The sequence below is a fragment of the Heterodontus francisci genome, chromosome 5 (assembly GCF_036365525.1).
Source record: "Heterodontus francisci isolate sHetFra1 chromosome 5, sHetFra1.hap1, whole genome shotgun sequence".
Lineage (NCBI taxonomy): Eukaryota > Metazoa > Chordata > Chondrichthyes > Heterodontiformes > Heterodontidae > Heterodontus > Heterodontus francisci.
Genome location: NC_090375.1, coordinates 163,207,434 through 163,235,312, shown reverse-complemented (window position 1 = coordinate 163,235,312; position 27,879 = coordinate 163,207,434). Strand labels below are relative to the sequence as shown.

The following is a 27,879-nucleotide window of genomic DNA, read 5'->3' as shown; positions in this document are numbered from 1 at the left end:
TTCCTCAGGGTAGTGTCCTAGGTCCAACTATCTTCAGCTGCTTCATCACTGACCTTCCTTCAATCATAAGGTCAGTAGTGGGGATGCTCGCTGATGATTGCACAATATTCAGCACCCATTCATGACTCAGATACTGAAGTCTGTGTCCATATGCAGCAAGACCTGGACAACTTTCAGGCTTGGGCTGATAAGTAGCAAGTTACATTCTCACCACACAAGTGCCATCTCCAACAAGAGAGAATCCAACCATCCAATGACATTACCATTGCTGAATCCCCCACTATCAACATCCTGGTGTTACCATTGACCAGAAAGTGACCAACCATATAAATAATATTGTGGCTGCAAGAGTGGCTCAGAGACTGGGAATTCTGTGGTGAGTAACTCACCTCCTGACTCCCCATGCCTGTTCACTATCGACAAGGCACAAGTCAGGAGTGTGATGGAATACTCTCTGCTTGCCCGGATGAGTGCAGCTCCAAAAATACTGAAGAAGCTCGACACCATCCAGGACAAAGCAGCCTGCTTAATTGGCACCTCACCCAACATCTTCAACATTCACTCCTTCCACCGCTGACGCACAGTGGCAGCATTGTGTACCATCTACAAGGTGCACTACAGCAACTCATAAAGGCTCCTTCGATAGTACCTTCCAAACCCACGACCTCTGCCACCTTGAAGGACAAGGGCAGCAGGTGCATAGGAACACCACCAGCTGCAAGTTCCCCTCCAACCACATGCCATCCTGACTTGGAACTATATCGCTGTTTCTGCACTGTCACAGGGTCAAAATCCTGGCACTCCTTCCCTAACAGCACTATGGGTGTACCTATACCACATGGACTGCAACAGTACACGAAGGCAGCTCACCACCACCTTCTCAAGGGCAATTCAGGATGGGCAATAAATGCTGGCTTAGACAGTGACGTGCACATCCAGTGAAAGAATATTAAAAAAAAGTTTAAAGTGCCAACCATTTTGCGATATCAGAAACCTGCTGATGTGTGCAGTCAATGAACAGTGTGGGGAGCGCTGGCTGTATGCAGCAATCCTGTAAAACAGCAGGCAGCCACAAATTTAACATACTGATTACATTGCAATGAATGGAGATGGTTTAATCGTTTACAGGAGTGTGCCAACTTAGCGCCCAATGAGTGACAAGTCAACATCACCCAAGGTCTCTTAGTCATGGAATTATAGAGTTATACAGCACAGAAACAGGCCCTTCGTGTCTGTGCTGGCCATACAGCACCCAACTATTCTAATCCCATATTCCTGCACTTGGCCCATAGCCCTGTATGCTATGGCGTTCCAAGTGCTCATCTAAATACTTCTTAAATGTTGTGAGGGTTCCTGCCTCCACCACCTCTTCAGGCAGTGTGTTCCAGATTCCAACCACCTCTGGGTGAAAAAATGTTTCCTCAAATCTCCCCTAAATCTCCTGCCCCTTACCCTAAATCTATGCCCCCTGCTACTTGACCCCTCCACTAAGGGAAAAAGTTTCCTCCTATCTAACCTATCAATGCCCCTCATAATCTTGTGCACCTGAATCATGTCCCACCCTCAGCCTTCTCTGCTCCAAGGAAAACAACCCTAGCCTTTTCAGTCTCTCTTCATAGCTGAAATGCTCCAGCCCAGGCAATATGCTGGTGAATCTCCTCTGCACCCTCTCCAGTGCAATCACATCCTTCCTATAGTGTGGTGATTTCTCTTTTGCCAGTTTCTAGCTAACCCATGGCTATGTTTGTTTTGAAATTACATTACAATATTTTTACAAAATGAACTTCATCTGCTGCTGATCTCTTCAGATGCAAAGCCTGTAATATGTTGACTGCCTCCTGTATTTCCAAAGTCTCCTAATGTGATGATGACTTCTGCATTTTTTTTTTACTGAGTCATGCATCATCTCCCAGTATGTTTCCACCTTAATATATATACATGTTAGCACACATTCAGTGATCAGGAAGTATTGTCCAGGTTTTTGCCCTGTGTGTCGTATGTACTTTACATCATCAAAAAATTGTCACTGCTTCAGCTGCAACTGTCTTGCTCTCTTTTTGGTGAACCACTTAGCATGTAAGCAGCATTTATTGATACCTTGCAGGCATATAAAAGGGGAGAGAGGAACATTAAATCCAATAGTGACGTTGGACTGGATGAATAGACTTTAAATATTTCTTTAAACTTGCTTAGTAAGATCCCCCTCCCCATTTTTTGTCAATTTGCACAATGCAAAATGGTTTTACTAAATTGGAGTAAAGAACCAGTTGATACAGATTTGCCACACATTGGAAAGTCAAAGTTCAAATGGTCTAAGTTGTTTTTCCTTTTTGGTACATCAGTTATAGTCTTCCTCCCAACATTCACGTTTCAGCAGATGGAGCAATTTCTGAGACAAAGAAATGGGCAGAGGGGAGCTGTTCTTGGATCTCAGCCAGTGGCATTGCTGAGCTGGCATTTGAGGTTCATGGTGAGAGCTCGCGTACCAATTTTTTATTTCCTGCCCAGGTCACCCACTGTCTACCCAGCAACGTTTTGCAGCACTGTGGTTGAGATCAGCAACTCAGTTTGGCCCTAACTCATTCTCCACTAGCATTTTTACAGTTTTGTGTATATTTTTAAGAAACTAATCTCATGGATATTTCGAAACGAAAAATTCAGGTGCCAAAGGATATTAAGTATTCAGGTAAACTTAAGGGAAGGACGGTACTAAGGCAGTAAAAAAAAAGGAATGTATTTTTGTACTTTGAACACCAAAAATTATTTCTGTCGTATACGGATTGAAATAAAGTAAATTGGTGCATTTTTTATAGAGAATGATGGAAGTGAGTCAGTCGCATTATCAGTATGGTCCAAATGCCAATGGAAACTTTGCCTGAAGTAGGTTATTCCCACTACTTGAAACAAAGATTGGATTTCAGCCTCAAAATCAGTCCCTTCTATGTGGTAAAACAGACTCAGATTAATCAGTACTAAAAACAAGAAATGCTGGGAATACTCAGCAGGTCTGGCAGCATCTGTGGAAAGAGAAGCAGAGTTAACGTTTCAGGTCTGTGACCCTTCAGTGCCTATTGAAGGCCTGGAATTTCTTCAGAGCTGCTTCCCCTCCACCACCATAACTTTGCCAGAAGTGCAGCAGAAAATCTTAATGCTGCAGTTGCCATTTCCTGATCATACACAGAGAAATAGTAGGCATGATTTCACGCTCCCAGTGAAGAGTTTATTCCTCAGGGAGTGTGCAGTGGACAGACAGCCCATGATGAACTTCATACTAGTGTGTCTCCCCATCAGGAGCTGCGTTCAACCTGATAATTGACTAGGATTAATTATAATTAATAATGTTCAATATTTAAGGTGATGAATATTGGTGCAGGACATAGAAAATGTAATTACACGGTGAAGGGTATATTACTGAAAAAAGTGAAGAAGGAAGAAGATTTAGATGTGCTAGTTGACAGTATATTAAAAATGTTCTCATGTTGTGTGGTAACAATTGCCAAAACAAATAAAATGTTAAGGTTTGTACATAGATGCATTAAATAAGACTCTGTAAATCATAATTAAGACTAGGATTACAGCATTATGGAGGGGGTGGAGGGTTATTGGGGGTAGGTGGAAATGTGGAGTAATCAGTTCAGCCATGAGCGTATTGAATGGCGGAGCAGGCTCGAGGGGCCGAGTGACCTACACCTGCTCCTAATTCGTATGTTTGTATTATATTTAATTTTTGTCATCTCAAAGAAATAGGGAGTTGTTGGAAGAGTTCAATAAAGGCAGCAAGAATGGTACTAGACCATAAATGAGTGAAATTAAGGAAGCTAAATGTATTTCCATTGAAAAAAGGAAAGAAAGGAGTGTGATACATGTTTTACATGTAATTTAAATGGGAATCAATCGAATGAATGTGGAATACGACTAGGTTTTTGTAGAAAACAGAGAGAAATCGAGAAGATCCACACAGAATGCCAACAGCAAAGATTCACACACCATAATGGGTTCTGCAACTGTATCTGTTTCCTGGAGGCACTGTTCAAATTTTTGGTGAATGATGATTTGTTTGAACTTGTTAGATACATTTCCCATTTTTTCAACTGTTTCTGTGCTCTTAGCCAAACCACAGGTCTAGTTCTTAAAACATCTGACTCACTGCAGATATGTCCAGCTTCACTCAGCAGGTCTGGCAGCATCTGTGGAAAGAGAAGCAGAGTTAACGTTTCGGGTCAGTGACCCTTCTTCGGAACTGGCAGTTCCCATAAAGGGAAGAAGGGTCACTGACCCGAAACGTTAACTCTGCTTCTCTTTCCACAGATGCTGCCAGACCTGCTGAGTGAATCCAGCATTTCTTGTTTTTGTTTCAGATTTCCAGCATCCGCAGTATTTTGTTTTTATTATTATGTCCAGCTTCACTATTGGTGTACAATCAAAAAAGGATTATTTAATGAAATTTAAGTAAAGGCCCCCAGTGATGGAGCTGATATGGGAAAATGTGAAATCATCCACTTTGGATCTAAAAAACTTAGATAAGGGTATTTTATAACTGGTGAGAAACTAGGAACTGTGGTGGAGCAGAGAGATTTAGGGATCTAAGTATAAAAATTAATAAAAGTGGTGGACAGGTATAAAATTAATTGAAAAGGCTAATGGAATGTTGCCCTTTATCTTAATGGGGCTGGAATACAAAGGGGTGCAAGATGTTCTTCAGTTATATAAAGCTCTGGTTACCTATTTAGAGTGCTGCATTCTGTTCTGGGCATTGCACCTCAGGAAGGAGATATTGGCCTTGGAGGAGGTGGGAGGGCCTGCAAATGGCCTTCCTGCCCTGTTGGCAATTGAGGCCCTTATCGAGATAATTAATACCTAATTAAGGGTCTTTTCCTGCTGCACCAGAAGTGTGGCACAGAAAATCGTGCGGGCCACTTCCCGGCTCCAGGGTGGGTGGCTGGGTGCCTGAACGAGAGACCCGCCAGTGGGGTGGTGGGTGGGGGGGTGGTGGTGCCACTGAGGGCCACCCCCTTTCCTTGCTGCCGACCTCCCTTCCCCGTGATCCCCACCCTGCAAGACCCCTCCTGCACTGAGATACCTGAGGCCTAGCCCAGCAACGCTCCTGGGCCTCCGGAAGTGCACTTGCAGCGGCACCCACTACCTCTGCGATGGCGCTGCAGCTGCTGGCCTTTGATTGGCCAGCAGTGCTGCAAGGGTGGGACTTCCGATGCTGGTGTCCTTGATCCCCTGGAAGACCCGCCACTGTCCAGTTAAGTGCCTGATTGGCACTAAACTCAGTGGGCCTTCCATAGAAGAGGCGACGTGAGGATCTTGTTGAGACCCCTAGCGCTAGGATAAAACTACCCCCCATGTTTACGATAGTATAAACTATGTTGAAGTGAGTGGAAGGAGGGACCTGAAAGCGGGTACCTGTCACAAGAACACAAGCACAAGTATAATTAACAACTTAACCCTCATTAGCCATGCTATAGAATCTAGTTGCTTAATTTAAGTTATTCAATTTGTGCTGTTTTATAGTGTTGGTAACAGGATGATACTGCTGCTGATTTTGGAGAAATATAAGAACACAGTATAGAACCATAGAAAAATTACGGCACAGAAGGAGGTCATTCCACCTATCAAGTCCGAGAAAACTAGCTGCCCAATCTAATCCCATTATGAAGTTTTATTATTCAGTCACACTGATTCAATTGGTTGCCAGTCATATTTCATTTAGTCCAACTAGTGTATTTGAATATACAATTGGTTCACTGATATGTACACATCCTTCTGGGTTTATGTGCTTTGACGTCCTCATATTCTGTTTTAATTAGCCTAAATTCCCATTGCTGCAGCTTTCAGTGTTTTGTCTTATTACAAAAATGATGAGATAAACAGATAATCACCTCTTTTGCTGTTGCAGCTGAGGCTTTTCTGGCCAATTTAATTGCTCAAGTTAGTTAGCTGTTTTTATTCACTCTGCACATCACTATCCAGCTGTTTTTTTTCACCTAAATCGAAATGCTGAATCAACACAATTTCACCAGTTCAGTTATATAGCACAAAACATGCAATACATCAAAGCAAAATGTATAATCTAAATGTAGCATTAGCTGGTTAGCTACCATGGTGAGCACATACTCTTTAACATCTTTAAAAAAGCTATTTGATTCAACTGAGAGTACATAGTTATGGGTTTAATGCTAAGGAATGAAAGTGATAACGAAACATTGTGAGCTCAATAGACTCAATGGACTATTCTTATACATAATTTAATCTCTTATATAATAAAATTATTTAATGTACCCTTAATGAATTGTGTTTTAAGATGTGGTGGCTCTGTATGTTGGTGTACCATTATTGTGTACCACAGGGAAATAGAATGTGTGTTCAGAGCTGCAGTTATGCCAAACTCAGCTATCTTGTTTGGTAGGAGGGGGCAAGTAAAGGCTGGCCATTCCCTCACAAGAATGGATTAGAAATTAGAGGGTGAGTCTCCTTACTCTATTCACAGTCACCTGTGATAGATATAGAGCAACATTAGTTAAGCTGTGGGAGCACTTTGCATTCCTATTCTCTCTTTGCTGTGTGGACAGCAGAGCCTAGAGGAAGAGATTCCTCCAGTCATTCTATTCATCCCAAGATAAATTAAGTATTAAGGCAGAGAAATCTATATGTTTGTGCTTAGAAATGTATTGTGCTTTTCTATTGTTTCCATTCTTTCACCAATCCAAAGAGTGCCAGCATGCTAGTGCCAGTGACTGGCAAATCTGGTACTCTTCAGCAAACCTGTGAGGACTTCCTAAAGGTCAGGAGACAACATTGTATTGAGTTGCTCTTCACTGCAATGGGAAGTAGTAAAGACAAAGGGTGGTTTGGTCTTTCCCATTTTCCTTCAATTACACCAAAATCCTAATGGAGGTTAAGCTTCTGGGGTGTAAGACACGTGTTCAAACATGTCTCCTTTATGGATCAGAATCTCTAGGCATGCAATGGAATTATTTCCTTCCACACGTGTGAGATATTCAGGCCTAAATATGATAACTGGCCTGTTACTCAGCATCTTGGAAAGGGAGTCAGCTTTGTGGCAAGTATTTCTCTTTGCCAAAGTCTCTTACATAGGGACTTTGATTAAGCAGTTGGTGACAAACAAGGCTAGTAGGTGGCAATGCATGAAGACATTTAGAATAACAAGAAAGATGACACATTGCAAATCATAAGAACTTAAGAAATAGGAACAGGAGTAGGCCATATGACTCCTCGAGCCTGCTCTGCCATTCCGTATGATCATGGCTAATCTTCTACCACAACTCCATTTTCTCACCCATTCCCTAAACCCCTTGCTTCCCTGCGAGATCAGAAATCTATCTATCCCAGTCTTCAATATACTCAACTCTGGGGTAGACAATTCCAAAGATTTACAACCCACTGAGTGAAGAAATTTCTCCTCATCTCAGTCCTAACTGATTGACCCCTTATCCTGAGGCTATGACTCTGGCTTCTAAATTCCCTAGCCAAGAAAAAAAGCCTCTCAATGTCTACCCTGTCAAGCCACTTCAGAATCTTCTACCTTTTAATGAGATCACCTCTCATTCTTCTAAACTCCAGAGCATATAGGCCCAATTTACTCAGACTCTCTTTTTTTACTTTCATGGGATGGGAGTGTCGCTGCATTTGTTGCCCATCCCTAATTGCCCTTGAGAAGGTGGTGGTGAGCTGCCTTCTTGAACCATTGCAGTCCATCTGGTGTAGGTATATTCAAGAGTGCTGTTAGGAAGGGAGTTCCAGGGTTGTGACCCAGCGACAGTGAAGGCATGGTGATATAGCTTCAAGTCAGGGTGCTGTGTGGCTTGGAGGTGAACTTGCAGGTGGTGGTGTTCCAATGCATCTGCTGCCCTTGTCCCTCTAGGTGGTAGAGGTCGCGGGTTTGGAAGGTGCTGTCAAAGGAGACTGGATGAGTAGTTACAGTGCATCTTCTGTAAGGCACACACTGCTGCCACTGTGTGCTGGTGATGAAGGGAGGGAATTTCTAAGGTGGTGGATAGGGTGTTGACCAAGCGGGTTGCTTTGTCCTGGATGGTGTCCAGACTGATGGGGTTGTAACTGGCCGGATTGGACTTGTCCTGCTTTTTGGGGACAGGACATACCTGGGCAATTTTCCACATTGTCAAGTAGATGTCAATGTTGTAATTGTTCTAGAACAGCTTGGCTAGGGGTGCGGATAGTTCTGCAGTCCAAGTCTTCAGTAGTACAGGCAGGATGTTGTCCAGGCCCATAGCCTTTGCAGTATACAGTGCCTTCAGCCTTTTCTTGACATCACGTGGAGTGAGTTGGATTGGCTGAAGACTGGCATCTGTGATGCTGGGGAGTTCAGGAGTAGGCCGAGATGGATCATCCACTCGGCACTTCTGGCTGAAGATGGATGCAAATGCTTCAGCCTTGTCATTTGCACTGACGTGCTGGGCTCCCCCATCATTGAGGATGGGGATGTTTTTGAAGCCTCCTCCTCCTGTTTGTTGTTTAATTGTCCACCACCATTCACGACTGCAGGACTGCAGAGCTTTGATCAGATCCATTGGTTGTGAGATTGCTTAGCTGTGTCTATTGCATTCTGCTTCCGCTGTTTAGCATGCATGTAGTCCTGTGTTGTAGCTTCACCTGGTTGACACTTCATTTTTGGGAATGCCTGGTGCTGCTCCTGGCATGCCCTCCTGCACTCTTCATTGAACCAGGATTGATCCGCTGGCTTAATGGTAATGGTAGAGTGATGCATATGCTGGGCCATGAGGTTACAGATTGTTGTTGAATACAATTCTGTTGCTGCTGATGGCCCACAGTGCTTCATGGATGCCCAGTTTTCAGCTGCTAGATCTGTTCTGAATCTATTCCATTTTAGTGCTACACAACACGATGCCTGGTATCCTCAGTGGGTAGATGAGACTGCATCACCACAAGGACAGTGTGGTGGTCACTCCTACCAATACTGTCATGGACAGATGCATCTGCAGCAGGCAATTGGTGAGTTTAGATTTAGAGATACAGCACTGAAACAGGCCCTTCGGCCCACCGAGTCAGTGCCGACCATCAACCACCCATTTATACTAATCCTACACTAATCCCATATTCCTACCACATCCCCACCTGTCCCTATATTTCCCTACCACCTACCTATACTAGGGACAATTTGTAATGGCCAATTTACCTACCAACCTGCAAGTCTTTTGGCTTGAGGATGACGTCAAGTATATTTTTCCCTCACCACATGCCGCAGACGCAGTCTAGCAGCTATTTCCTGTAGGACCCGGCCAGCTTGGTCAGTAATGCTGCTACCGAGACACTCTTTGTGATGGACATTGAAGTCCCCCACCCAGAATGCATTCTGCATCCTTGCCACCCTCAGTGCTTCCTCCAAGTGGTGTTCAACATGGAGGAGTACTGACTCATCAGCTGAGTGGGGGGGGGTGGTGGGGTGGCGGTGTTAGGTGCTAACCAGCAGGAGGTACGTTTGCCCACATTTGACCTGATGCCATGAGACTTCATGGGGTCCGGAATTGATGTTGAGGACTCCCAGGGCAACTCCCTCCCTACTGTATACCACTGTGTCGCCACCTCTGCTGGGTCTGTTCTACTGGTGGGACAGAACAGATCCAGGGACAGCGATGGCGGTGTCTGGGACATTGTCTGTAAGGTATGATTCCATGAGTATGACTATGTCAGGCTGTTGCTTGACTAGTCTGTGGGACAGCTCTCCCAACTTTGGCACAAGCCCCCAGATGTTAGTAAGGAGGACTTTGCAGGGCTGGGTTTGCATTGTCATTCCGGTGCCTAGGTCGATGCCGGGTCATCCATCCAGTTTCATTCCTTATTGACTTTGTAGTGGTTTGATACAGCTGAGTGGCTTGCTAGGCCATTTCAGGGGGCATTTAAGAGTCAACCACATTGCTGTGGATCTAGAGTCACATGTAAGCCAGGTAAGGACAGATTTCCTTCCCTAAAGGACATTAATGGGTTTTTACAACATTCGACAATGGTTTCATGGTCACCATTAGACTAGCTTTTAATTCCATATTTTTATTAATTGAATTTAATTAATTGAACTCAAATTCCACCTTCTGCCATGGTGGGATTTGAATCCATAAACCCAGAGTAATACACTGGATCTCTGGGATACTAGTGCAGTGACAATACCACTAAGCCACTGCCTCTGCAAATATGTGTTCATAATAGTGTGCTCCCAACCATTGGGTATAGAGGAAGCTGGCAGTGTGATCAAAAAAACTTTGTGGTGAGTCATACTCCTTGAGGAAGTTTCCTATATGTACTGTGTGACTTGGTAATTTTCAAAAACACAATTGTCAGTTACCTAATGACTAGACTCAACTGACTGAATTTTTCTGGCCCTGTGAAGATGGGTTTGGTGACAGAGGGGACCAGGAAAGTACAAGGAAACCCTGTTGGACAGCCGCCCGATGCTGCCCGCCTGGGGTGACTTTCCCGCTCCATGGAGGCAGACAGGCAATGGACCAAACTAAGGCCCCAGTCAAGGGCCATTTTCCCCAGTGCTGTAACTTCCTGGCATTGCATGGGCCTCCTGCTGTGTCGGGAGCCCGGCAACGTTGCAGATCTGGCCTCTCGCCAGAAGGTTGGTGGGCCTGAATTAATTGAGAGCATCAGGGAGCTACAATACTCACCGAGGTCCAGGAGCAGCCGTAGGCACTCTTCCAGAGTGGCGACCCTCCACCCCTCAACCCCTCACAGTACTTTGTCATTTCTTTCACCACTGAATTATGATGAATGGATGTTTTATACCAGTTAAATGGCTTCTTTCACCTCAGCACCTCCATTTTGAGGTGCCTCCTAGGTCTTCCACTTCTTCAGCAGCACTCGCCTCACCTGGTGGGGCTGCCATCTGGACATTTCTGTGGGCCTCCCTATTGGACCTCCTGCTTCCTTAGTCTGCCTGTTCTTCTTAATCGGACAGCAAATGCAGAGGCAGCCAATTAGGAGGCCACCTCATATAAAGTTACTCCGGCGGATGCACTGAGGCCATGCGCAGGCCCAGGACCCACATATGATCCCGACACCCGCAGGAAAATTCAGCCCAATTTCTCTAAAGCCCTCAACAATCTTGTACAGTCCAACAAATCTTCATTAACAAATCCCTCCATCGCCTCATCTCATCTTACCCCAGTAACCTTCACTAGGGCTTCAGTCCTTCAGTTATCTAACTCCGGCCTCCTTCCCACCTGTAAAATCCTCCTGAAAGACTATTATTTCGATCACTCTTTGGGTCATCTGTCTTAAATCTTCAAATATTGCTGCTCTGTGTCCATTTCGCCTTGGTAAGGTGCTTTGAAATATTTTCTACATTAAATGCAATTTGTTATTGTAGTTCATGGACGAAAGAAGGGAAATAAGCAGGATCTCATCGGGGTCAATCTTAAAACATGATGGGATACCTGGCAATGGAGGATTAAAACTGAGTAAACTCACTGTGCTGAACTCAATAGCCACATTCCCAAGCCGGTCAGCTCATAGTACTCCAGTTAATGATTGGCGAGTCAGCCTGATTCATTAATGAGACCCAACCTAAACAGGTTACTGGATCTGGGATTTTTCTTGCTTGGCTTGAGTAGGTGGTTATAAAATATACAACACAGAAACAGTCCATTCAGCCCAACTAGTCCATGCCAACATGTTTGCTTCACTTGTCTAACTAGACAAGCAGCATAAAGCTTATCGAAACATCGAAAATGTATGGTACAAAAGAAGGCCATTTGGCCCATCATATCTGTGCTGACCAGAAAATAGTTATCCAGCCTAATCCCACTTTCCAGTTCTTGGTCCATAGCCTTGTATTCTGAACTCTGAACATACACATGAGGTTCCATAAATCTTGCCTCGTACAAACCTGAACTTAAGTTCGTTAGGAATGTTCTTGTATGGTGAGAAAGTGCATACTAAATAAATGCACTTCTTAATAGAATAGCCACACAACTTCTAATGGAGCAGTACCTTTATGCACACAACAACACAGATGCAGCATCCAGTACCACAGTAGCAGCCATCTTAAAGAGTGAACAGGAGAAGAAGGTTCATGGAGGCACAAGAGATGAACCAGATAGATCCATTAGCACCCTATGTAGAGGGGTGCCACAGTGCACTTAATTTGGTCTGATAGGGGATCACTGTCAGATCAGTGGGGAAGCTGTCACTATTGTGTCCTCTTTTTAGTCTCTCCTTGCTCTGCCTGCAGTCTGACTATAGGCATGCAATTTCACCCCAAAACTGCTTTATGGCAGCTTCCACCAGAACTTTCAAAGGGTTTTCAATGAAACATTGCTTTCTTTTACCTCCTCCTCTGCTCCATTACCACATAGCATTGGAATTATGATCAATGGATGTTTTATACCAGTTAAATGGCTTGGAACCATTTGTGCATTCTGATTAGTTCTTGAGTTGTGCATGTATTCTACCATCATCCATCGTGCAGGAAGTGCTCTGTTCAAAGTAATATTTCCCCACAGTGCATTACCATATCAAATAAAAAGTCCTACAGTTAAAATATCTGCTGTATGCAAAGAGGAATTTCATTCCACCAAAGAGAAAATAAATAAATTTGATAACTGGGTATTTTAAAATCAAAAGATAAAGATTATATAATAATTACAGATGTTAAAATATAGTTGAATATGTTGCATTGATCAGTTCTGGCAGGCAGTTTTCCGAACTAGAATTTTGCCTGAGGCTGATTTTTTTTTTTCAATTGTTTTGCAAAAAAAAGTCTTACTGTCTTCATAGGTTTTTGGTATGTGACTGAATTGCAAAAACAAATTACTTCAAGGCCAACATTTTAGTCACCATTCATTCTCTATAAGAACTCATCATATGCTTGATAACAAAATAAAAACACTGACTGCTTCTTCTGCCAGAGAGTGCAAAATACTCTCCTCCTCTCACACTCTGATTGGTGCACACAGAAGCCAGCAATGCTCCAGTCAGCATCTTCTCAGACCTCTCTTGTGAATCAATGAGCAGAGTAAAGGAGGAGGCGGAGAGCTCCAGACGAAGAACAAGCAGAGGAGTCAACAAAGCTTTTTCATTTGACTTGGGAGGAGGAGTGCAGCTTTTGGTTTCCAGTGTTGCTTAAGTCACAGGTGAACAGAGTCTGGACTTTCAGCTACCCAAATGCCGCATAGGATGTGCCTTCGGAAAATCCAAGATGATTCTCTGCTGAGTCGATTGTCCAATTAAACGGTGAAGTGCAGCTTTTGTAGTACCAAAGCAAAACAGGAACGGTCTCTTTGACCACCCAAAGCATAGGGAAATCATCCCCAGATATTTCTTACTAGGGGCTGTTCTAAACAACCGCCAAAACGCCTCGTGTCCTGTACCGCGCGAAAGGAGGGTCGACCAAGATGGTTAGGCAGGGGCCAGACACTGGAAATGCTGGGTTGCGAATGCAGAGGTCTCCAAGCCGAATAAGCCTGTCTGCATCTTTTGAAGCCTTGGCTGTATATTTCCCATGCATGAATTCTTTTGATGAAGATGATGGAGGTAAGAAAATTTACAAAGAAACCTCTGATCCACTGTACCTGTTGATTGGCACTTACTATAAAATTAAAGTATAAGTATGACTCCATTATCTTATAGATGACATTGCAAACTACCATAAACTTCTATATAAATGTAAAGCTCCTTAGATGCTCCGTTGCTCATCAATTATGTAAACATTATCTTTTTATCTAGCAGAGAGACAAAGAAGCAATAATCATTAAGCTCATATTCCTTACAATATTAAGTTGTTTTTCCCTGACTGATCACAACAATGTCAGAGTGATTTGAATCCAGCATGAAACACACTCTGCAAATGTCCATGATACATGGGCTCTGTTCCATTTCCATAATAATATCATGGAGAAGAGAGCAAAGAATTTCAATTTTCTTACATTTATGTATTCTCCTGCTGATAGTGTCTCTCTCCCTCTCACACACACATACACAAACACCCCTTCTCACCTGCTTTGCTTCATTCATTCTCTCCCTCCCTTACTCCCTCTGTCTTTCTTTCATACATACCTGCTGAGTATTGTATAATCAGCATAAGTGAGGAATTGTGTTACAGCTAAGCAGCAAATTGCTTTCAATTTTTTGCTTAAAATACATCACGAAGACTGCACATGATAGTTGTTGTAAAGTAATGGTGACTTTTAAATCAAGAAAAGAGGAATTTGCATTGTCTTCCTCACCAGGAATAGAATGTTTGCCTGCTAACAGGTTTGTTCATTTAATAGTTAAGAATAAGACTTTAGCACCAACCAATTACAAATGAAGACTACATTTACAGCTCTTTAACACTATGAGTCAGCTTGTTTGATTATCATAGTATGCATAAGATGGTTGAGCCATTCATGTTGTAAATCTCAACTGTCACAATACACAAGCAAGGGTAACAAACTAACTCAAGTAGTCTGACAACTGCTTCAGTAATTCAAAATAGCATTTTCATTGTGCGGATGACATTATTACAAGTATCCTCAACAATTGAAAAATCATAAGATTCAATAATGTTTGCATATATTCTACCTTTGGTCCAATGGAAATAAATATGAAGTTATAATATAATTAGGCTTTGAAAAGTTAAACGTGAGTTCCTTTTTCCAGTTGCTATTCCTCATTATCCTAGTTTAGGTAACTCCCTTCCCCAATAAAGCTCAATATTTGGTCATTGTTAGTGATGATGAGGGTCACGAACTAGATGCTTTCAGGGTACAATCAACTGTCACTCCCAAATCCTTCTAAAGCAGTAATCCCTCACAAGGCTATGTGGTTTTTATGGCAATGTGAAACTGTTATTCAAAGAAAATTGCTCTATTGACACATTTTGAAGATGTTACTAATCTTTGTGGTAGATAGTTAACTTTGGATATTGCACAACCAGGAGCTGAGTTATAAGCTGTGGGCAGTTAATTTTTTTCCTTACTTTGTTTTATTTCCCCTGCTGTTATCCTTTACCTCCATTTTCTCAGACTCATTTTTTATTACTGCCCATTATGTGAACAAACTCTCTTGTGTCACCCCATCAGCAGAGCTGTTCTTGATCATTGTGTGAGGATTAATATGGTCAGCCGATGATTAAAACACAATAATATTGATATCTGAAATGAAAAGATTAATGTTCATGCTTTCAAGTGAAACTTGTTGCTCAATCTATTTTTAAATGTATATTTTGCTTCTGTTAATTGGAGATATATCGCTGGTCATCTCTCTGATTTGCCTGAGAGCTTCCACAAAGCACATGGACTGAAAAAATTGAAGCTTTCACATCCCTTGTCTCACAGCGGAAAGTTGCAGGCTGCCTAGCAACAAAACCATTTCTTGCAAAGGGAATTATAGGGACTTTGCACTAACCCACTCGTAATAGGTTGAGAAGCTGAACACAATTTATTCAGAAATCATGTGTGAATTATTTCTGAATTAAACTAGAACAAAACTGAAATGCATTGTATAAATTTCCTTTTGTTGGCTACATGTTTGCATTAATGTCTGAGCATTTGTTATTCTTTATAGTCACTTTTTTTTATTATTTTACATTGCTGGCTTAGTTGGAATGATGCAAGTCCAAAGGCTATACTAGAAACTGTATAAAATAATCCCAATTTTTATTAGATTTAAATATTGATTAAAACCACCCTGTGATGCAAAATTTTATAACTGTCATGAGTTTTCAATTTGATTTAGTGATGCTAATCAAAATGGCTAATTGCTTCCTCCAATTTGATAGAAACCTTTATTTAATCTTATTGTGGCAGCCTCATCAATTTTGGGTCAAGAGCTATAATCACTTAGTAGCTAATGTTCAATTAGCTATTATCAATAGCCTCCCAACTTGATGATTGTAAAAAGAAAATATATAAATATATATATATGTAAAATCATGTGAATGTACACAATCCTTCCCATATGCAGATGCAAATTTGCATTGGTATTTTAATATTCCCATTTCACTTCAGTTCTTGAAACCACATAATTATTACAAGCATAACACTTATGTTCAATTTTGATGCTATTTCCATAAAGTCACTTGATCACTGATTGGGTAGGGTCCAGGGCAGGATAAAAGCTGAGAACAGCCTATGCTGTTACCACAGCAACAGCAGTCAGAGAATTCATTGAAGAATAGCTGCAGCAATCTCTATTCAATTTACGTAGTATTTTTCGTAGGCCTATTTCTTTCGCTATTTTTAGTTCTTCTTCCCTACTTCCACTGCCTTCAGTCCAGACATATTCATGACTAAAAATATTTTCCATTTCTCCTTCCATTTCCTCACTTGATCAATCTGTAACTGATGAGCAGCAAAGATTGACTCAAACACCAACTTTTTCTTTCCTTTTTTCTCAGTGGGGAAGCATTTATACAAACTTCAGTGCACTCCGCTCTATGCTTTTAAAACAGAGCTAGGTAGACATAAGAAATTTAACACACGAGAAACATGGATCTGCACCCATTTCCCAAGAGTTTTAAAAGTGCATTCTTTATCAGAACTCTTTTGAAAGTCTTAAAAAACATGGTTGTTGACTTGCTGTGCCTGGACTTCCAAAAGATATTTGACAAGTTCCACGCGAGAGGCTATTATTTAAGCTCAAAGTTGTGGAGATTCAGTGTATATCTTGGACCTGGATAGGAAATTAGCTGAAGGGTACAAAACAAAAGTTAACTGTTCATTGGGGTGGGAGGATTTACTGGGTGGGTTGGCCCATATATTGGTTTTTGGGACCACTTCTTTTTCTAATTTACATTAAGATTTGGCAGCAGTAGCCTAAGGAAAATCGGTCAAATTTGCAGATGATACCAAATTAGGAGAGGGGCATGGAATCCAAGGAGATAGTAATTACAAGGTGGACAAAATATGTAAGTGGGCAGACCAATAGAAGATTATATTTATTACAGAAAAGTGTAAATTACTACACATAATAAGGAAAATGGGTGAGACATGATGTGGAATTTTATGCTCTCCCCTGCCGCGGGTTTGGAGCCGGGGAGAGCATAAAATCGTGTGGGATGGTGGTGGGGGGCTCTGCCACCATCCTGCCTCCGTCAAAATTTAGTCTGGGGTGGGAAGGCCCATGAACAGCTTTCCGCCCCACTGCCAATTGACGCCCTTAATTTGGTAATTAACTCCTAATTACAAGCCTTTTCTAGCTGCAATTACTTATGCGGCCCTGTTGCCGCATAGGAAGCACACCACAGAAAACCGTGCGGGCTGCTTCCTGGATGGGGGTGGGGCTGGGGGCCTCGTTCAAAGGCACAGTGGCATCAGGAAGGTTATGCCCAGAGGGCCGTCCCCCTGCCCTAGCTGCCGGCTCTCCTCCCCTGCGACCACCAACCTGCGAGACCCCTCCCACCCTGAACTACCTTAAGCCTGGTTCCAGCGCCACTCTCCAATGTTTGGTTGCTGCAGCTACAGCTGTCCAGTTAAGTGCCTGATTGGCATTAAATTTGGGAGGCCTACGGGAAACAGGTGATGCAGAGATCTTGGCATCGGTTTCCCCCGATGTCAAGACACCGATGGCCGGCATAAAAATCTCCCATGTACTCCATGAATGATGTTGAAATAGCCAAGGATGAAGTTGAAAGAAACCTCGGAGTCTCAGCAGACTCAACTCTCCCCATGTCCAACTAATGCAGTGCATCAATCAAAAATCTCAATAGAACATTGAACTATATAGCCAGAACAGTGGAGTACAAGTCAGAGGAAGTAATAAACAAATGGGAGAGTGCACATGTCAGACCACACCTTCAGCAGTCAGAGTCATCATGACACAGAAGAGAGCCACTTGGTCCATCGAGTCCAAGATGGCTCTCTGAAGAGCAATCCAATCAATCCCATTCCCCCACTCTATCCCCACAGCCCAGTAGGTTTATTTCCCTCAAGTGCTCATCCAATTTCCTTTTGAAATCATTCATTATCTCTGCTACCACCACCTTGTACCATCAGCTAATGAGAATAGCTTTTCTCTGTCTATCCTATCCAAACCTGTCATAACCTTGTACATCTCTGTCAAATCTCTCCTTAACCTCCCTTGCTCCAAAGACAACAACCCCAGCTTCTCCAACCTAATCTTGTAACTAGTTTGGAGTGGGGACTGAAAACAATGGTAAGATCTCAGCGACAGCAAGAAGAGGCCCCTAATTTGCCATCAATAGGCCACTGAATGGCCTCAATTGGCCTCTGGGCGGGAAGGCTGACATCAGCCTATCCCGCCCCCGGGAAGATCGGGTCTGGCAATCCAGGCGTGGGGGGAGGGGAAAACCGGAAAATCCGAGTGGCAGAAGCAGCCACGGAACCTGACTTCGGGCTGTGAACAAAATACAGCCCAGCGTTTCAGGTCGATGACCTTTTGGCAGAACTAAGTTCTGAGCATTGATCATTTTCTGTTTTTATTTCAGACTTCCAGCATCTGCAGTTTTTTTGCTTATTTTTGTTTTTATAAGGATTGTGCTTCAGTATATTCTTTTGGTCTTTTTGTTAAACACAGTGCAATAGATTCAGAAATCCGTGTACTGAGGGATTATATTTAAATTAGCACCGTTTGCTCCCATGATCTGTTTATCTTGATCTATAAAGGACCTGAGGTAGAATTTGAAATCCACAGTGTTTTTAATGGTGATGATGGTGTCTGTGCAAGGGCCAGAGCAAGAAATGTTGGCGCTTATTAATTTGATCTAGTGCACAATTGTGTTTTCTTTCGTCGTGCACTGTGAAAGGTAGTGGTCACATGATATTAAGACCTAAACTTTAATCGGCATTTAACTCTGGTGTTGATTCATCAGAGCATTAATTTCCTATTCAGTCTCAGGCACTGGAGACATTTGCAGCATCTCTGAAAACACATTCAGATGCGCTGTTAGAATTGTGCAACCCATGAAATTGTAAAGGGCCTTGAGCCCTATTACCAATTGCAAACAAGCCTTTTCACGAATGTGTGTGGATTTGACACTGGGTTAAATAGTTAGTATTTAGTAAACTGCATGGGGCCTACACAATGCAAACACTGCTCTTGCACACATTTTAGCATTGAAGACAAAGAGGTCATTGCCAAAGGTATCAGCTGTAAAATAAGATGATTGCAAGCTAAAATGTGTGTGAAGTTATTACTATAATTATATTTAATAGGAAAAAACCTCTAATGCAATGACTAAGTGAGAGCATAAATATGCAGTATATGCATATCAAGTTGTAGCCAACTCTAACTAAATGAGCTGTAATGGAGAAACAGAATTCATAAGTGAGATCATTTTAATCGAACTAATTTGGCAGAAGTTTTATGGTGCTAATCTGTTGCTTATCCTTACAGTCTTTGCGCATTTAAATACAGAGCAGCAGATCTTCCATGGTATTGCTCATGACTCAGAGGATGTGTAGAAATATTACATTGAAGGAGCATTGAATCAGGAGCAGACCATTTAGCCTCTTGAGCCTGTTTCATCATTCAATCAGAACATGGCTGCTCTGCACCTCAACTCCATTTACCTACCTTTGTTTCATATTCCCTAACACCCTTATCGAACACAAATTTTATCAATCTGGCTTGAATTTTTTTTTAAACTTTGTCCACAGCTTTCTTGGTGAGTAGGTTCCATGTTTCTATAACATTTGTGTGAAAACGAGTTGCCTGATTTCACTCCTAAATGGATTAGCTCTAATTTTATGATTATGCCATCTTGTTAATCACTCCACCATTGACAGCCATGCTGTCAGCTGCCAAGGATGTAAGTTCTGGAATTCCCTTCTTAAACCTCTCCACCTCTCTACCTCTTTTTCCTCCTTTAATATACTCCTTAAAACTTACCTTTGACTAAGTTTTTGGTCATCTGCCGTATTCTCCTGATGTGGCTCAATGTCACATTTTGTTTGATAATGCTGCTGTGAAATGCCTATGGAAGCAGGACATTTTACTATTTTAAAGGTTCTATATAAATGCAAGTTACTGATTTCTCCACCAGAGGAAATAATTTCTCTGAATCTACCATATCAAATCCCTTAATCATTTTAAATACCTTGATTAGATTTTTTTTTTCCAAAATATACTTTATTCATAAAAATCTGTAAAAATTACATTGCCAAACAGTTTCCAAACAGCACCAAAAAATACAAACATTGCAAGGGAGATCAGTTTCCTTCAATACTGTCATGAGTTTCTTCCCAACCCTTCTGTTTCACAATTGTCATGTCAATTACAGTTTTACATTTACAGCAATTGAGAATATTAACGATACAGTTCGAGGGGTTTCCCATTGATCCAGCCCCTCTGTCCAGCTTGGTGGGGGAACCTTACACTGTGGTCTTTCCCCATTGAGCCTTTGCTGCGGCTGCCCCAAGCTTTAGTGCGTCCCTCAGCACGTAGTCCTGGACCTTGGAATGTGCCAGTCTGCAACATTCGGTGGTGGACAACTCTTTGCGCTGGAAGACCAGCAAGTTTCGGGCAGACCAAAGGGCGTCTTTCACCGAATTGATAGTCCTCCAGCAGCAGTTGATGTTTGTCTCGGTGTGCATCCCTGGGAACAGCCCGTAGAGCACAGACTCCTGTGTTACAGAGCTGCTTGGGATGAACCTTGACAAAAACCACTGCATCTCTTTCCACACCTGCTTTGCAAAGGCACATTCCAGGAGGAGGTGGGCGACCGTCTCTTCCCCACCACAGCCAACGCGGGGGCACTGTGCGGAGGGGGCGAGACTTCGGGTGTGCATGAAGGATCTGACGGGGAGGGCCCTTCTCACCACCAGCCAAGCTACGTATTGGTGCTCGTTTGAAAGTTCTGGTGATGAGGCATTCCGCCAAATGACTTTGACGGTCTGCTCGGGGAACCATCCGACAGGATCCACCGTTTCCTTTTCCCGTAGGGCCTTGAGGACATTCCGTGCAGACCACTGCCTGATGGACCGGTGGTCAAAGGTGTTTTCCTGCAGAAACTGCTCCACGAAGGATAGGTGGTACGGCACCGCCCAACTGCATGGAGCGTTCCGCGGCAATGTGACCAGGCCCATCCTTCGCAACACCGGGGACAGATAGAACCTCAGCACGTAGTGACACTTGGAGTTTGCGTACTGGAGATCTACACACAGCTTGATGCAGCCGCACACGAAAGTGGTCATCAGGATGAGGGCCACGTTGGGTACATTTTTCCCGCCCTTGTCCAGAGATTTGAACATCGTGTCCCTCCGGACCCGGTCCATTTTACATCCCCAGACGAAGCGGAAAATGGCTCGGGTGACTGCCACGGCGCAGGAGTGGGGTATGGGCCAGACCTGCGCCACGTAGAGCAACAACGTGAGCGCCTCGCACCTGATGACCAGGTTCTTACCCACAATGGAGAGAGATCGCTGCCCCCACATGCCCAACTTTTGTCGTACCTTGGCTACGAATACCTTGATTAGATCACTGCTCAACTTTCTAAACTCAAGGGAATACAAGTCATTTATGCAACTTGTCCTCATAGTTTAACCTTTTAAACCCCGGTATCATTCTGGTGACTGCGCTGTGTGAAATTTGAAATATGCAAGGAAAGGACGCTTGCAGGAAGTGCACACTATTTGCAAGATTTTTAATATAGATTAGTAGCTTCTGTTGTGATTTATCCACATTTATGTATTAAACTCACGAGGGGTATGGACAGGGATAGGGAGGAACTGTTCTCATTGGCGGAAGAGTCGAGAACCAGAAGACACTGATTTAAGGTGAATGGCAAAAGAGCTAAAGTCAACATGAGGGAAAACTTTTTTACACAGCAAGGGGTTAGGATTTGGAATGAACTGCCTGAGAGTGTGGTGGAGGCAGATTCAATCGAGGCTTTCAAAAGGGAATTGGATAATTATCTGAAGAGAAACGTTTTGCAGAGCAATGGGGAAAGGGCAGGGAAATGGGACTTGCTGAGTTGCTCTTGCAGAGAACTGGCACGGACATGAAGAGCTGAATGGCCTCCTTCTGTGTTGTAACCATTCAATGATTCTATAATTCTATTTATTAGTATTATTTATTAGTATTTATTTACCATAACATTCCTGCAGCTACTGATTTGATCAACCTCACTCTCACCTCCACCTTTGATTGTCCCCACTAAAATCTTAACTCTCTCTCACCCTAACTGTTCTCCTGCATGGCCCACAATTTCACTCCTCTAAGTTCTGGAGTCAAAGAGTCATTTATGGCACAGAAGGAGGCCATTTGGTCCATCAAGTCCATGCCGGCTCTCCTTGGAGCAATCCAGTTAGTCCCACTCCCCCGCTCGATCACTGTAGCTCTGCAAGTTTATTTCCTTCAAGTGCTCATCCAATTTCCTTTTGAGATCATTGATTGTTTCTGCTTCTACCACCCTCGTGGTCAGCGAATTCCAGGACATTATCACTCACTGTGTAAAAAAAGTCTTCCTTACATTCCTCCTACATCTCTTGCCCAAAACCTTCAATGTGTATCCCCAAGTCCTTGAACCATCAGATAATGGGAACGGTTTTTCCTTGTCTAACTCAAGCCTGTCATAATCTTGTACACCTCTATCAAATCTCCCCTCAATCTCCTTTGTTCTGGACAATAACCCCAGTTTTCTAACCTAACCTAGTAATTAAAATCCCCCCCATCCCTGGAGCAATTCTAGTAAATCTCCTCTGCACCTTCTTAAGGACCCTCACATCCTTCCTAAAGTGCGGTGACCAGAACTGGATGCAATACTCTGTGTGTGGCCTAACCAGAGCTTTATAAAGGTTCAGCATGACCTTCCTGCTTTTGTACTTAATGCCCAAGATTCCATATACTTTGCTCAATATGTCCTATCACCTTCAAAGATCGATATGCATGCACCCCCAGGTTTCTCTATTCCTGCACACTCTGTAGAACTGTGCCATTAAGTCTATCTTACCTCACCATATACGTTCTGCTAAATGCATCACCTCACACTTGGCTGTATTAGATTCCATCTGCCATTTGTCTGCCCATTCTTCTGGCTTATCTCTGTCCTGTTGCAGAGGATTTGTATCATCCTCACTGTTTGCCACTCCTCCAAGTTCACTATCACAGCAAATTTTGAAATTTTACTCTGTATTCCAAGATGCAAGCCATTTATAATTTGCAGTGGTCCTAACATTGACTCTTGGGGAACACCACTGTCTACCATCCTCCAGTCTGAAAAACAAAGGTAGCCTAGATCAGGACAGAATATAAAAAAACAGCAAAGAATGACTAAAAGATTAATAAGGAGGGAAAAATTAGGGTCCATAGAAAGCTAACTAGAAATATAAAAATAAATAGTAAGAGTTTCTATCGATGTTTAAAAAAGAAAAGTTAACAACATGACCATTGGTCCTATAGAATGTGAGTCTGGGGAATTAGTAATGGAAAATAAGGATATGGCAGATGAATTGAACAGATACTTTGCATCGGTCTTCACCATAGAGGATACAAGTAACATTACAGAAATAGCTGTAAATCAGAAATGGAAGGGAGGAAGGAACTCCAGAAAATTACAATCACCAGGAAAGTGGTACTGAGCAAATTGTTGGAGCCGCAGGCTGACGAGTCCCTGGGTCCTCATGGACTACATCCTCGGGTCTTAAAAAAGTGGCTGGTGAGATAGTTGATGCGTTGGTTTTAATTTTCCAAAATTCCCTACATTCTGGGAAGGTTTCATTAGATTGGAAAATAGCCAGCGTAACTCCTTTATTCAAAAAGGGAGACAGAAAGCAGAAAGCTACAGGCCAAATAGCTTAACATCTGTCATAGGGAAAATGTTAGAATATATTATTAAAGACATTATAACAGGGCACTTAGAAAAATTCAAGGTAATCAGGCAGAGTCAACATGGTTTTGTGAAAGGGAAATCAATGTTTAACCAATTTATTGAAGTTCTTTGAAGAAGTAACATGTGCTTTGGATAAAGGGGAACAGGTGGATGTACTGTACTTAGATTTCCAGAAGGCATTTGATAAAGTGCCACATCAAAGGCTATTGCGGAAAATAAAAGCTCATGGTGTAGGGGGTAACATATTGGCATGGATAGAAGATTGGCTAGCTAACAGGAAACAGAGAGTAGGCATAAATGGGTCATTTTCTGGTTGGCAAGATGTAATGAGTGGTGTGCCATAGAGTTCAGTGCTGGGGCCTCAACTTTTTACAATTTATATAAATAGATGAAGGGACCGAAGGTATGGTTGCTAAATTTGCTGATGACACAAAGATAGGTGGGAAAGTAAATTGTGAAGAGGACATAAGGGGGCTACAAAGGGATATAGACAGGTTAAGTGAGTGAGCAAAGATCTGGTAAATGGAGTATAATGTGGAAAAATGTGAAATGGCCCATTTTGGCAGGAAGAATAAAAAAGCATATTATCTAAATGGTGTGAGATTGCAGAGCTCTGAGATGCAGAGGGATCTGGGTGTCCTAGTGCATGAATCACAAAAGATTAGTTTGCAGGTACAGCAAGTAATTAGGAAAGCTAATAGAATGTTAGCGTTTACTGCAAGGGGAATTGAATACAAAAGTAGGAGGGTTATGCTTCAGCTATCCAGGACATTGGTGAGACCACATCTGAATTACTGTGTATAGTATTGGTCTCCTTATTTAAATAAGGATGTAAATGTGTTGGAAGCAGTTCAGAGAAGGTTTATTAGACTAATACCTGGAATGGGCAGATTGTCTTATGAGGAAAGGTTGGACAGGCTTGGCTTGTATCTGCTGGAGTTTAGAAGACTAAGAGGTGACTTGATTGAAACATATAAGATCCTGAGGGATCTTGACAGGGTGGATGTGGAAAGGATGTTTCCCCTTGTTGGAGAATCTAGAACTAGGGGTTGCTGTTTAAAAATAAGGGGTTACCCATTTAAGTCAGAGATGAGGGGAAATTTTTTCTCTGAGGGTCGTGAATCTTTAGAACTCTCGTCCTCAAAAGGCAGTGGAAGCAGAGTCTTTCAATATTTTTAAGGCAGAGGTAGATAGATACTTGATAAGCAAGGGGGTGAAAGGTTATCTGGGGTAGGCAGTAATGTGGATCAAGGTAACAATCAGATCATTGATGATCTTTTTGAATAGCAGAGCAGGCTCGAGGGGACGAGTGGCCTACTCCTGCACCTAATTCGTATGTTTGTAACCATTTACAACAACTGGCTGTTTTTTGTCCTTAAGCCAATTTTTTTTTATCCAGTTGGAATCTGTCCCTCCTATTCTGTGAGCCTTAATTTTGTTAACCATGTGGTACTTTGTCAAAGGCATTCTTAAAATCCATATAGACAACATCCACCACATTCCCTTCATCAGCCTTTTCTGTTCCTTCATCAAATATTCAATTCAATTGGCCAAACATGATCTGCCTTTTACAAATACATGGCTCTCCTTAATTAATTCAGACCTCTCCAAGTGCATATAGATTATTTTCCCTGATTATTGTTTCTAATACCTTACCTGCCACTGATGTTTAACCAACTGGCTTGTAGTTGCTAAAACTGTCCTTACACCCTTTCCGTATCTAGGGAAGATTGGAAGAATATGGCAAGCCCTTCTACTATCTCCATCCCCACTTCATTTAGTAACCTGGGATACAAGCCATTCAGACCAGGTGACTTATCTACCCTAAGCATAGCCAACCTTCCCAGTAACCCCTCACTCTCAATTTTTAACCTATCAATTGCCTCTATTCTCACCGCTTCTCCCAATATTTTGTCAATATCCTCTTCCTTAGGAAACACTGATACAAAGTACTAATTAAGAATTTTAGCCAAGAGATACAGACTTAAAAATGAAAGAGTTTTATTTATATAACACCTTTCATGACCACTGCACATCTCAAAGTGCTTTACAGACAATTAAGTACTTTTGAAGTGTGGTCACTATTGTAGTGTAGGAAACTTGAATGGATAGGGTGGACAACTAGTTTAGCCATTTACTACCTGATCTGGCTGAACCACATTAAGCACTACAGGTGCTGTTCTTGTCTACTAAAACTGTTCAGTATTCCAGAATTATCCTGGTATTCAAAGATTACCCCCAGCTTCTTTCTTTACAGAATTCCACCTTCTTAAACCGCACTTCCCTGTCTCCTCCACCCTCACTTCCAACAAAAAGTATGAGGAGCTCATGGACTTCCTTGTCACTAGGATTGAGACCAGCCAATCAGTTGCTTCTGCCACTTCCCTCCCTTCCTCTAGCCCACCAGGCCAAACTTCCTCTAAGGTTCTCTCCTGCTCTAACCTTGAACTCACATCTTTCTCTAGTTTCTCTCCTATCTCTCCTCATGTCCTCTCTGAGCACTTCTTGTCCATGAGACCTAACTCCTGCTCCTTCAACCTTATTCCCACTAAACTGTTAAACACCCAATTTCCTTTGCTGCTCCATGTTAGCTCATACAATTTAATGGCTCTCCCTCCTTCAAAACTACCGTCATCACACATCTCAAATATCCAGCCCTTGACCCCACTGTCCTTGCAAATTACTGCCCCATCTCTAAACCTCCCTTTCCTCTCCTAAGTTCTTGAACATGTTGTCACTTCCCAAGTCTGTGCCCTCCTTTCCTAGAACTCCATGTTTGAATCCCTCCAATCAGATTTCCACCCCTACCACAATACTGAAACTGCTCTTAAAGGATGGCTTTTGTGACTTTGATATGACTCTGACAAAGGTAAACTATCCCTCTCATCTTTCTCAACCTGTCCACTGTCTTTAACATGGTTGACCACACCATCCTCCTTGAATGCCTCTCCACCATCATCCAGCTGGGTGGAACTGCACTCCCCAGTCCCATTCTTTTCTATCTAATTGTAGCCAGAGAATCACTTGCAATGGCTTATCTTCCTACTCCCCCACTGTTATCTTTGGTGTCCCCCTAGGTTCTATCCTTGGCCCCCTCCTATTTCTCATCTACATGCTGCACCTTGGCGACATTATTTGATGTTTAAGTTTTCTCATGTGCACTGATGACACCCAGCTCTACCTCACCACCAGTTCTTTCAATTCCTCCACTGTTGCTAAATTATCAGACTACTTATCTGACATACAGTATTGGATAAGCAGAAGTTTTCTCCAATTAAATATTGAGAAGATCAAAGCCATTACTTTTGGTCCCCACCACAAAAACTCCACTCCTTAGATGCCGACTCCATCCCTCTCCCTGGTAACTGTCTGAGACTGAACCAGACTGTTCACATCCTTGGTGTCAAATTTGACCCTGAGATGAGCTTCTGAACTCATATTCGCGCCATCACTATGACCACTTATTTCCACCTCCGTAACATTGCCCTACTCCACCCCGCCTCAGCTCACCTGCTGCTGAAACTCTCATCCATGCATTTGTTATCTCTAGATTTGACTATTCCAATACACTCCTGGCTTGCCTCCCGCATTCTTCCTTTCATAAACTTGAGATCATCCAAAACTCTGATGCCTGTATCCTTACTCGCAGCAACTCCTGTTTGCCTAACACCCCTGCGCTCGCTGACCTACACTGGCTCCCAATTAAGCAATGCCTTGATTTTATACTTCTCATGCTTGTTTTCAAATCCCTCCGTGGTCTCCTCGCTCCCTATCTGGAATTCCTCCCTAAACCTCTCCACCTCTCTTTCCTCCTGTAAGACGGTCTTTAAGACCTACCTCTTTGACAAAGCTTTTGGCCATCTGCCCTAATATCTCTTTATGTGGCTTGGGGTCAGATTTTGCTTTATAACACTCCTGTGAAGCACCTTGGGATGTTTTATTGCATTAAAGATGCTTTATAAATACAAGATGTTGTTGCAATTATTATTTCTCCCTTTTATCATATGTGTATTTAAATTCTGTATTAGCTTGAGATGCATTTCTGGATATTCTGTTTCTGGAGCACTATATGATATGAATAATGTCTTTAAAAAGATATATTT

General features: G+C 42.5%; 1 protein-coding gene across 4 annotated transcripts in view; it reads left to right on the top strand.

Moving 5' to 3' along the window:
• The window catches only part of rims2a (regulating synaptic membrane exocytosis 2a), a 749,410-nt gene that overhangs the window by 692,504 nt on the left and 29,027 nt on the right, over positions 1-27,879 (top strand). Inside the window, exons 1-2 of one of the 4 annotated variants that reach the window (XM_068032311.1) lie at positions 13,443-13,539; positions 16,865-16,870. The exons of 1 other annotated variant lie outside the window; for it this stretch is intronic. In XM_068032311.1, the coding sequence (XP_067888412.1) occupies positions 13,443-13,539; positions 16,865-16,870 (103 nt within the window). Of the gene's footprint in view, positions 1-13,436; positions 13,540-16,864; positions 16,871-27,879 lie in introns of those variants that run through there. 2 more of the 4 variants (XM_068032312.1, XM_068032310.1) reach the window with 2 other exon arrangements.